The sequence below is a fragment of the Sylvia atricapilla genome, chromosome 8 (genome assembly GCF_009819655.1).
Source record: "Sylvia atricapilla isolate bSylAtr1 chromosome 8, bSylAtr1.pri, whole genome shotgun sequence".
In the NCBI taxonomy this organism is placed as follows: domain Eukaryota; kingdom Metazoa; phylum Chordata; class Aves; order Passeriformes; family Sylviidae; genus Sylvia; species Sylvia atricapilla.
Window position 1 is genome coordinate 33,587,596 of NC_089147.1, and position 11,858 is coordinate 33,599,453.

At 45.1% G+C, this 11,858-nt stretch overlaps 1 protein-coding gene across 1 annotated transcript; it reads left to right on the top strand.

The window, feature by feature from the left end:
- The first annotated feature begins 195 nt into the window (after positions 1–195).
- On the top strand, positions 196–11,753 carry LOC136364413 (nucleolar RNA helicase 2-like). The gene is made up of 15 exons (XM_066324337.1): positions 196–576; positions 701–985; positions 2,159–2,234; positions 3,190–3,368; positions 4,499–4,616; positions 5,265–5,450; positions 6,130–6,275; positions 6,533–6,682; positions 7,527–7,688; positions 8,251–8,370; positions 8,836–8,909; positions 9,649–9,808; positions 10,400–10,534; positions 10,918–10,962; positions 11,435–11,753. Exons 1-15 carry the CDS (start codon positions 196–198, stop codon positions 11,600–11,602), a joined length of 2,385 nt encoding a protein of 794 aa, XP_066180434.1. The 3' UTR covers positions 11,603–11,753.
- The last annotated feature ends 105 nt before the right edge of the window (positions 11,754–11,858 follow it).

Consider the following 11,858-nt stretch of genomic DNA (forward strand, 5'->3'; position numbering starts at 1 on the left):
GCTCTGAAATCAACAAGGTGTCTGTCGAGTGTGTCCTTTTTGGCTTGTTGCACACCGGGGAACGAGGGGAGCCCCACGAGGGGAGGGCCACGTGGAGAGGCCGGCGCGGGAGCAGCTGGCGGCGGAGGAGCCGGGGAAGGGCCGGGGCGGTGCGGCGGAAGGGGCGGGCCGGGGCGGTCGGGGCGCGGCGGCTGCATGGGGGCCGCCTTGGGCCGGGCGGCGCGGCTCGGGCTGCCCGCGGCGCGGGCTGCGGGGACTCCGGCCAGCGGCGGCGGGCGGCGGCTGGGCTGGCTGTGCGGCGCCGGGGCGGGCCCGCTGCTGCTGCTGCTGCCGGCGGCGCCGCTGCCCCGGGGGCCGGCTCGGCCGCCTCACTTCCTGCGCGCCGGGGCGGGGCGCTTGTCCTGGGGCCGCCGCGCCGAGACCGGCCGCGGCAGTGAGAGTAACGCGGCGGCCGCGCACCTTGGCGGGGAGCGGCCCGCAGCCATGCCCACCGCCGAGCCCGAGCGCAGCCCCGCCGAGCCCCAGGCGCCCGCCGCCGCCGAGGCTCTGCGCCGCGGCCGCCGGAGGAAGGTCAAGGTGGGAGCGCCACGTGCGGCCGCGGGTGCGGCCATTTTGTACGGGCTTGGGGGGCTTCGAGCCGGCTGGGGGCGGGCAGGGGGGAGAAAGGGCTTCCCTCCGTGTGACCGCGGCTTTCCCGCAGCAGGAGGAGACGCCGGAGAAGAAGGTGAAGCGGCAGGTGAAGACGAAGCGGCGCGGTAAGGCTGAGGCCGAGCAGGGGCAGCCCGAGGAGGGTGGGCTGGTGGACGGCGACTTCGAGCCTCCTGTGCCCAAGAAGACGAAAAAAGTCAAGGAGAAGAGCAATGGTTTGGTAGGAGAGAGCGGCGCGTCCCATGGCGCGGTGAAGTCTTCCTCCGCTGTGAGCGGCAGCGTGACATCTCCGGCTGCCCAGAGTGTGGCTGCCGGGGAGCAGGACAGCGACGCCGAGGTAGGGATACTCTGTCAGCAGAGCCTTTGTATTGGGTGATTAACATTCTGCTAGTAATTAGTGGGCCTAATAACACGTGTTGCGCGCTGTGTGGAGACTTGAGCTGCGAGACAGTGTGCGAGCACGAGGCATCTGCCGTAGGCGCCTTTTGCCGCTGTCCGCTTTGGATGCGCGGCACTTGGTCCTGGGCATCGGGAATGCCGGGCATCCCGCCGCTCATGCTGCCGGGCATCCCGCCGCTCATGCTGCCGGGCATCCCGCCGCTCATGCTGCCGGGCATCCTGCTTGCTCCCGCCCGCGCTGGGGCCGGGAGTGAGGCCGGGCAGCCCATGCACCAACACGTGGGAGCTGCTCTCCACGTGCTTTGCCCCTCCCGGTAAATGCCAAGCGTTTGGTGCCGCGGGTTCTGCGGGGAAGCTGACTGGCTAGGGGAGCAGTTTCCTTGTGTGCTGCTCTTCGTGTCCCAGCTTGTTTGTGTCTCACAGCGCAAAGGTTTCTCCCTGCTGCATAGGCAGCCACCGTCCCAGAAACGTGCCTTGCTTTGCGTTGTGATGGCACTTTCTCTGATGACAGCACCTTTGAACGAAGTGTTGGCCAAGTGTTCTGTAATGGAAAGCCACAGTTACGCTCATTGATTCCCAGTTCTCACACAAATGTGCAAGGGGGCCTTTCTGTGAGTAGTTTTGTGTCTAAGATGGGGACGTGAATCAAGAGAGTGCTGTTTGTACCTCAGGTTTAATGATGCGACCTACTGGATCTCTGGAGTAAATGCCAACTTTTATGTTTTAGCTATTTACTCATGTTTGAGGTTCAAAGCTCTTTGCATGGTGTACCACGTAGGTGTCTTCTTCTAGAGGGAAAATCATGCTTTGCACAGTGAATTGTGACACCAGATATGTTTTGTTGTGAAAAACGGCTTTCTCGTGGGTTTCAGTGGATTCTTAATTAAGGTTTTTAACAAATAGTTTGCATTTCCTGACTTGCCAAGCATGTATGTACAAGCATCTATGTCAAAAGGGTCTTCTTTTTCATTGAATAGAAAGAAGGTAGCTGGTTGAACTGTGGTTATAAAGCAAATGCACAGTTTTTATTGAGTGACTGTGTAGGGTATGTTCTATGCTCATCTTGGAGGGCTTCTAAGTCTTTTTCCTGTTTTGTTTTTTGTCCTATTAGGAGCTGACAGAAGAAGCAAAAGAAGGCGCTTTCTCTAATTTTCCTCTGTCACAGAACACTATCAAACTTCTCACAGGTTAGTTAGAAATGTTAAAAGACATTTCTGTAAACGTTTGGTAGAATTACGCTCTGTCACCTGCATAACCCGAGGGTAAATACTCCTAAATTGTGTTACATTTGCATGCTAAGAATGATATGAGCAATCACTGTGGATTCAGAGAAGCTGCTGCTGCTAGTGGAAAAAAGTTCTCTGGTTTGTTCAATTTCAGATGCCTTAAGATGGGATTATTCTTCATGGAGTGGTTATTCCTAGATTGACATTCTAGAGACATTTCTCATTAGCATAATTCAATATATCTTTGCTTCTGCTCCTGTGTCTGCTGTTTACAATATTGCTTCTTAAGCAAGCCTAATGGAGTTTCATATAGGAAGACTTTGCCTTGTGTGTACAGATTGTCTAGGGTCATTCTCATAGTTTGGGGCATTTTCATTTCTCTTTGTGATTAGCTTCGTTGAGGAAGTAATTGCTGTAGGATTCTTGTCCCCTTTGTTGGGTAGATGTGCAATTCTTGTTGGTTGGAAAAAATTCTCCTTATTGCATTATGTTTTCCTTGCTCTGAAGTTTCTTTCAGATGGGTTGTTTCACTTCCACTGTGCAAAATCTCTTGGAAGTTTTAGAATGTTTTTGAAACAAACTCCGTCACCTTCTTGCCTCCAAAATCCAGCTACCACAAAATCTTGAGCTGTATCAGAAATAAATATGTGGAGTCTTTTTCTTTCCTCTCCTGTTGTCTTAAACTGTACATTCACAAAGAGGACTGTATTTCATTGTGGATCCTCAACACTCACCATGTGGATGGAGTATCTTTTGATTTAGAGTAGGAATAAAATGCACATAATTTTCTTCTAAGTTGCAGTTTCTGTTGTGTACATGATTTGAGGTGGTGTGCCCTTCATATTTGGGCAACATATATAAGGACTTCTAGTTGTTAGTTCACCATTTAATGAAACCTCTTTCAATTATCCTACAGCTCGAGGTGTAAAATACCTGTTCCCTGTGCAAGTGAAGACCTTCCAGCCCATATATGATGGCAAAGATGTCATTGCTCAAGCACGAACAGGAACTGGGAAAACCCTTTCCTTTGCTCTTCCACTGATTGAAAAACTTCAGAGTGTCTCACAGGATGGGAGAAGAGGCCGTGCACCAAAAGTAACTTACACATAAAGATCTACATCAAAACCTTAAGAGCATGACAGATTTTTAAAGTGATTTACTGTTGCTTTGAGGTTTTTCCCTGGGGACTTCTTTGTCCTTTACTAGTATTTGTAATACCGAATACTTTGCTCAGATCAGAGTGTGACAGAGTTTTGCAGCATCACAGCAATGAGACATTTTGTGTTTGGGGTCCCCTGTGACTGTGTTTGGGCAAACAGTCAGGGCATTGTGGCAGTGTCTAAGGAACTTCCCGGCTGCTGTTCTTGAGCACGTAGCATGCAGCTTTGGGGTTCTGTCCCCTGCCTCTTCTGAGGTCATGTTCAAGTCAACTGGACTTGGCTCTGTTTGCTGAGGTTGTTTTTCACTGTAAATTCCATGGTGATAATTAAAGGCTTCTGGTTTTTTTTTCCTCCTCTCATGTCTGCATACTTAAAAGATGCAAGTGGTGTTTACCAGAGATGGAATGGTAACCAGATGCCAGTGATCAGATACTTGTTCCCATGCATTGCAGTGTATATATTTATCATTAGACTGCAGAACTGTATATAGTCTGCAGATTCATTGCCTGCTTTATCCTTTTGTTTTATTGACTGTAAAGGTTATGTATAAACCTTAAAATCTTACTGGATGAAAGAATTGAAAAGATGTATTCAGCTCTTGGTTTTGATTCATTCTTAAACGTTGGGGAGGGTAGATACTGGAGGAAGGCAGGTTGGTGGAGAAAAGGGATATATGGCTGGAGTGCATCATGCTGTGTATCTTTTAAAATCTTACTATGCCAAATTTAGTGACTGTCCTACCCTTTAATGCTGAGTTGCACCTTCATTGCCCTTGGTAATGTTGCTGAAGTGTCTTTTATCTGGCTCTAACATAAGAAAGTTGTTCTTGTCTCTGTTACCGTGTAGCACTTTCCCTTGTTCCCTGTTGCTGGCTCTGAAGCTCCTTGTGCAGGCTCTAGATGGCAGGAATGTTAATATTGCTGGGATGGTGGGAAGCTGTGGGCATCTCTGCAGCAAGTGTAGAATAAAGGTGGGAGTGCATGCTGTTTGACCCGAAGTGAACTCTTTTCTCCTATACTTTGTCCCAAACACAGCTGCATTTTTGTCTGTTTTTCTCTCCTTCAGGTGCTGGTTCTTGTTCCAACCAGGGAACTGGCCACTCAGGTAGCCAAAGACTTCAAGAATCTCACAAAGAAACTGTCAATTGCTTGTTTTTATGGAGGAACTCCATATAAAGAGCAGCGTAAGTAACTGCTAAGGAATTGCTAATGGATTGGAGCTGACTTTCTCCAAATGCGCTCCATAGGTAAAAATGGGCTTTTTCCTCCCTGAGACTTTGAGCTCAGTCAGGAGCTCAACTGGCATGGCTTTCAAAGGAAGCACACAGGCTGGGTTGAATTATTTTCGTTCCAATAAATCTTTGTGGAAAAGAATGGTTGTAGTTCTGTGAAGTGCCCTGTTAATTTCTTCTTTATTGTGTTTTTGAGTGGACACAGACCGGGACTCGGTGACAGTCCACAGAAAGGGGAGAACTATGTATGTGCCTGTGGCTCTGTGTGTCTCCAGAGGTAGCTGTGACAAATTTTAGCTGGAAAACTGAAGTGTTTCCAGGTAGTAAAGCTTTGAAGGTTTCTAACGTCAGCTGATTGCTGCTTGAAAATTGGTGTATTTCTCTGTAACTTCAGTGAGGTTTGGCTGATACTCCTGACAGAGCAGCTAGGATTGCAGTTAACTTCTGTGTCTGTTACCTTTGGATGTTGTGCTTTATTCTGAGGTTAAAGTGCAGCAGCTTTTTTAGCGTCTAAAATGAGAAATATTACTGTGTACTGCTAGCTTTTTATCTTGCTGTCTTGTAACAGTCTGACACTGTCCTCGTTTCTCTGTCTTCCAGTTGATCTCCTTAGAAGTGGCATCGATATTCTAGTGGGAACTCCTGGCCGTATCAAAGACCACATTCAGAATAGCAAGCTGGAACTGTCCAGCGTGAAGCACGTTGTTTTGGATGAAGTGGATCATATGTTAGACATGGGCTTTGCTGAACAAGTGGAAGAAATCTTGGGATCGTCCTATAAGAAAGGTGAACTCGGACATTGGGAGAGGAATAGGGGACAATGCAGAAAACACACTTACGCTACTTTAAAAACAACTGGTGCACCTCCAAGTTAAATTCTGTGTGTGATGCTAGAAAAGGGCAAGGTAGAATTGGAAAAGGTTCAAAGAGAGGTGACAGAAGACTGAAGTGGCATCTCGGGAAGGAGTGGAGTAACAAAAAAGGGGAAAAAAAGCAGGAAACTTGACTTCCTAAGCCTTAGTGTTCCTCATCCTGAGAGATGGGATGAGCAGAGGGTTAGAATTACGGTCTGTCTGTACACTTGTCATCACACAAAGCTGACAGCTAGGGAGTATTTGCTCTTTTATGATGTAGTGGGTGTTCAGCAAAGTTGTCAGGTACCAAGTATGGAGCAGAAGGAGGTTATTTTAATGTGTGAAGCTCCTTGCTGCATTTCACTTACGCAAGAATTTTTGAAAAGGCTTGAATTACTGGAAATAGAAATCTCAACACTTACTAAGAGCAAGACCTATCACTGTGGCTTTGAAAGGCATGAAAAGCTGATTGCTGGCAGCGTTTCTTCATATCTACTGCAGATTTAGTGCACATAGAAACCAGTCAGTGTGAGAGCAACTCTTGCTTTTTTGTCAGTTCTTAAGTGTCATGGTCTGTTGAGATGTCTGAAGTCAATGGCCTTTCCTTCCAGGCTCCGAGAACAACCCGCAGACCCTGCTGTTTTCTGCAACTTGTCCACGATGGGTTTATGATGTAGCAAAAAAATACATGAGAGATGAGTATGAACAGATTGACCTGATTGGAAAGAAGACTCAAAAGACAGCCACAACTGTGGAAGTGAGTTGTTCTGCTTCAGGGCAGTGCAGGTCCTGAGAGCAAGTGGCCTTGACAAAATGGCTTATGCATTGACTTTAAAAATGGGCATATGGAATGACTTTCCACATACTTGACACACAGATTTTGTAAGCAAAGCTTTTCATGTGGAGGCTGTCATTTGCAAGCTTAAAAAAAATTTGGAAGTTTTTTTTGTTCATTTTGTCAGTCCTGTGCATGGTTTGGATTTAACTTAGATTTCTTGTTTCTTTCCCAAACAGCACTTGGCTATACAGTGTCGCTCATGTCAGAGAGCAGGAGTTCTTGGGGACATCATTCAGATCTACAGTGGCAGCCGTGGGCGGACCATTGTCTTCTGTGAGACCAAAAAGGAAGCAAATGAGTTGGCTATGAATGCTTCGATCAAACAGGTACTGGGGTTGATCAGAGAGCAGTGGTTGGGATAGTCAGGGGTTGAATGCCCTGAAATAAATAGGAAGTTGCAACTGTGTGGAGAAAACAGTTTCTCTGGGTTGTTTTAAGACTTGTGAAAACTGTTTCTGAGAATTGAACTTTGAAGTTAAAATATCCTCTTGACAGAGATTATGAATTGATTCCTTTGCCTTTAAATAGTGCAGGGCACGGATCAGTAGGAAATACACAGCCTATGCTGAATAACCAGGAGATAGTAATAATTGTAAGAAACGGGAGCTAGTGTAATGGACATGTGCCATCTTATATTGGTGTGCTTTTTGGATTCCTGTCTCTTAATGGCCTTTGGTCTTTGAACAGTCATGCAGGAAAATCCCACTAAGATGTTAGAATGAAATGTCTTAGAAGGTTTGCTAAGAGTTGGTTTGGAATGCCAGTGATCTGTTGAGCAGGTCTTCTGTGTTTGCTTGAATTACTACCCTTTTTCTCATGGTTAAGAGAAGTGCTACATATTTTTCAGAGAAAATCCTGTTTGATAATAAATGCTGATTTATGGAGAGTGAGCAGTGGTGGGAATACATGTTTTGCTTAGTATTAGAGAAATCTTATATACCATCCACATTAGAAACTTGCAGCAATAATTTCTTCCTGTTGGCCATGCTGTTTTCACAGTAAATCACACAGAAGGATCAAAGAAAGTAGGATGGTTTATATTCCTTTGGTATCAGCTATGTAAATATTTTCTGTTGGTCTGCACAGTGTTTTGGGGTTTGCAGTTAATCTGTAGATGCTGCAGCCTGGACTCCCATTAAATGTCATGTTAATGGCTTGTTGCACTGACAGGATGCCCAGTCCTTGCATGGTGACATTCCACAGAAACAGAGAGAAATTACATTAAAAGGCTTCAGAAAAGGTGTGTTTGAAGTGCTGATTGCAACAAATGTAGCTGCCCGTGGTTTGGATATTCCTGAGGTCGACCTTGTTATACAGTGCTCACCACCAAGAGTAAGTTATTAGAGGAAATTAAAATTGTATTAACTTTTTTTTTTGTGCCAGAATGGTGGGTTACTTCTCTATTTTATCAGAAGTATGTTCTGTTCCAATTCACAAATTAGATGGTTTTTTTTTAATTGCTATGTGTAAAATTTTGTAGTTATTGTTTTACAGTTTGAGTTTTGATTAAAGTCTTGGGTTTTGTTTACTCAGGAAACTAATAAGATAGGTTTTGGCATTTTGCAGCTTTTCTGAATTCTTTCTGAATGTTGCTGAATTTCATAAAAATTTTAAAATATTTCTGTTGCCTTTTTAATTTTTTGAAACTCCAGTGAAGCTTTTTATTTTAAAAAATGTCTGTCATCAGTGTTCGTTTAAGCAGAGCAGCATACTTTGGGTGGGGGGGAGCACATGCAAATCTGAGTGGTTTATGTGTAGTTACAAGTTCAGGTATAAACACACAATGTGTCACTCCTTAAGCTTTTGAATTTGAATTTAGCTTGTGTTTAATATGAGATGTCAGCAGTTTAAATAACATACGGTTTTCTCATACTGGTGATCTGAATTTGTGAAGGATGTCGATTCCTACATCCATCGTTCGGGACGCACGGGTCGAGCTGGCCGGACCGGCATCTGCATTTGTTTGTTTCAGAGAAAAGAAGAAGACCTTCTGAAACAAGTTGAGCACAAAGCGGTGAGTTGTACCTCAGACTTCTGCTTAAGGAAATTCATCAGCTTCTAAAAGGACCCTGCCACTCTTAAACTTTGTAGTCCTGAGTTGTTGAGTCCAGTCCCATACACTAGTAGGCCTAAAGTGCTGATATTTGGTGTTTGTAAATGCTTCTGTATCAACCTGTTCTTGCATTGCCTGAGCTTTCCCCAGAGGCTGGCAGTCCTCTGTGGATGTCAGCAGGCCGGCAGGGATGGGAATGCGTGAGGCAGACCATGCCTTGCATCACAGTCTGCATGGAGTAAAGTACAGAGTAGCTCCAGATTAGCAGTGCTGGGAACTTCAGAGCTTTATTTCAGCTTTATAAATGACTTAATAAAGAGTATGTTGATTGTGCAAACAGTAAGTAGAGATCTCAGTAATGTGATTTAGACAGCATTGAATTGTAGACTACTGAAAATAACTTGAAATTTGTTTTCTTGATTTCAGGGTATTACCTTTAAGCGTGTAGGCGTTCCCTCTGCTATGGATGTAATTAAAGCTTCAAGTAGTGATGCCAAAAAGTAAGTTTATTTGCCTGTTCTTAAAAAAGGTTTGGAGATGTGTTTGCTCTAGATGCTAAGAGCTTAATGCAAAGTTTTAAGGGATAAGGCCTGTATGTGAGGATGGCTTTGCCTGTGTTGTAGAAGCCAGCTGTTTCGTGTAAGATGGGTATCAGTAAATCTCTGTGTGGTGAACATAGACCTTTTCATAGAACATAATGTTCTCTAAGTTTTTGCAAAGAATTAACCTTTGATTTTAAAATCAGAAATCAGTGACGGAAGAGGGAATTGTTATGAGGGGAAACTGATTTTGTCTGCTCAGATGAGGTACTGGAAGCAGTGTGCAAAAAGCAATACTTGGTATAATGAAGTTACTCTGCAGTTGTGAGGGTGTTTTAGCACTGGCTTGTGTTTCTTTATATTATTTCTGAGGGTTGTGGCTTTTATTCCATGCAGCTCTGTTTACATTTGCTGCCCCTGTGGTGGAAATTGCCTTGAAGCAGATTATTATAATTGGAAAGGATTTGACCAGTATAAAGCAGATGATGGGGCATGATGTTGGGTTCACTGTGTACTGAAGAATGGTTGGGGGGGAGCTGCCGTACCAGAAATAACACTACAGAAGTAGCTGTTCTTAGTTTCCTGTCCTTTTTTCCTCCCTACCTTTTTTAGAAATAACTGGTTTAGGGTATGTCTTGAACATGGCTGCACTTCACGATGGCCTTTTCTTATCTCTTTAAACCATCTTGTAACTGTGTAGGTTGCTGGAGGCTGTTCCTCCCTCTGCAGTAGACTACTTCAGAAAGTCAGCTGAAGAGTTGATAGAGGAGAAGGGGGCAGTGGCTGCCCTGGCTGCAGCCCTGGCACACATTTCTGGGGCAGCTCACATCCAGCAGCGCTCCCTGCTGAATTCAACAGCTGTAAGTAATGATGCACCCATGGTAACAAGGATGAATGCACAAATTCCTTGTGTCCAGACTGCATGTGGAATCTACTTCCCAGGCTTTTTCAGCTGGGTTTCTGAGCAGCTGTTACCCTCAGGCTCCTGCTGTGTTGTTTGTTCCTTAGCTGGAATCAGCTCTTCCCAGGAGAAACTTGAAATCAGTAAATTTTCTTATGATGAAAATTGGAAGAATTTCTCCAGAGATTGAAGTGACAGAAGACTTTGATGCTCTATGAGAGTTTAACTAATGACATTTTACAAGCAGATAGGTTGGTTCATGCTAGTGTAGTTCCTCCTTGCCAGGAATCTTCTACATTTGTTATATTGCAAGTACAGCATGTGATTGCCTGATCTCAGAGAGATCTTGACTGAGGAAAAGTGCAGCACTTCCCTCTTCTAATGCGTTTAGGGAGAATGTGGCCCAGGTCACTGTGTGGTAACACAGTACTGGACATACTGTGTGATTGAACTGTGGTTCTTGTATCAGTTTGGGGTTTTTTATCTCTTTTCTAGCAGTAGGTTTGACCAAGTTTAGCCTTGTTAAACATTTTTTTTCTGTTTCCTGTAGGGCTTTGTGACCATGGTGTTGAAGTGTTCAGTAGAGATGCATAGCATGGGCTATGCCTGGCGGGGGCTGAAGGAGCAGCTCGGAGAGGAAGTCGATAACCACGTGTCTGCAATGCGTTTCCTCAAGGGGAAGATGGTAAGATGGGCCAGCCTTGGGAATGAAGGGATCTGGGGCTTTGTGCACGTTCACATGTAGCCAGTTTGTGCAGGGTTTGAGGCTGGAGTTCTGAAGTACTGGTACAGAATGTTGGTACTGCACTGTCCCTACTCAGTCTCATTTCTCAGGAAATGGTAACCTATCATGAGTATGCTGTTCATGCATATGCTATCGAAAAAAAGAGAAAGGTATTGATATTAGTTGAGTGCTTTAAAAGGCTTATTAGTGACATGACTCGTGGATGATACTGCAGGAATTGCTTCCTAAAAAAAAAAGCATCATTAATATATAGGTAGTGGGATTGGTTATTGAGGCTTTCATTCTTTAATTGTAAATTTGTGCCTTTTTTGTTTGTTTTTTAGGGCGTGTGCTTTGATATCCCTGTTGATGAACTGAGTAATATACAGGTATGTTTGTGCAGCTGAAGCTGGCTGTAAAACCTCGTGATATGAAAATTGGCAATTGCCATATAAGATTGAGTATGGGGTGGTTTGGGAGATTTGTGGTTTAATAAGGATTTTGTATAGGCCAACAGAGTGATCAGAAAGAACATGGCACAGTCACTAGAAAATACCATTTCCATTCCCATGATATTACCTGATTTCATTAAACAAAATTCTATGGTCTTTGGCTAGTCAGTGTTTTGGCCTCTCCAGTGTATTTGAGAGTTCACCAGTTTTCTGTCGACTTTGTTCCCTATTGTCCCTTGTGATGTTAATCCTTTTTCCCGGGACTGTGAGTGTCTCCCAAGGGGGATCTAATGGCCCGTTTTGGCAGGGGTGGGATTTGTCTGGAAATGCCTTTGTATCCAGTATTGCCTCTGATGCTACGGGTACCCCTGCAGGCACATAAAGTCTGGTTCCATTGCTCTTGTTTCAGGAGCAGTGGAGAGACACACGGCGCTGGCAGCTGTCCGTGGCAAATGAGTTGCCTGAGCTGGAAGAATATCCCCAGGAGGCGGGACGAGGGTTCTCCAGGTTTGGAAACAGCAGGCAAGGAGACCTCAAGAGAAACAGCTGGTTCAAGAGTGGAAATCGAGGACTTTAATAGAACACTCGATGAACCTCCGCTACAGATACTGGGACTGAGCTGAATTTTATGAGACAGTAAAAGCCTGTTAGACACTCCTCTTTGTCTTTATTCCTTGATAAAGCAGCCTGTCTTTGAAGATAGTGAAAAATCATGTTTGCTGAAATGACTGGGCGTTTTGGGAGATCTTTTTTCCGGCCAGCAAAGTAGCTGCTGCCTCTGAGGGCATCTGTGACCTAGTGGGTGTGCCTGGAAACTCAGCACTGCGAGGGAA

Coding starts and splice junctions, on each gene's coding strand:
- LOC136364413 (XM_066324337.1), top strand. CDS start 196: ATGGGGGCCGCCTTGGGCCGGGCGGCGCGGCTCGGGCTGCCCGCGGCG. Junction 577..700: donor GCCGCCGGAGGAAGGTCAAG/GTGGGAGCGCCA, acceptor GCTTTCCCGCAG/CAGGAGGAGACGCCGGAGAA. Junction 986..2,158: donor AGCAGGACAGCGACGCCGAG/GTAGGGATACTC, acceptor TTGTCCTATTAG/GAGCTGACAGAAGAAGCAAA.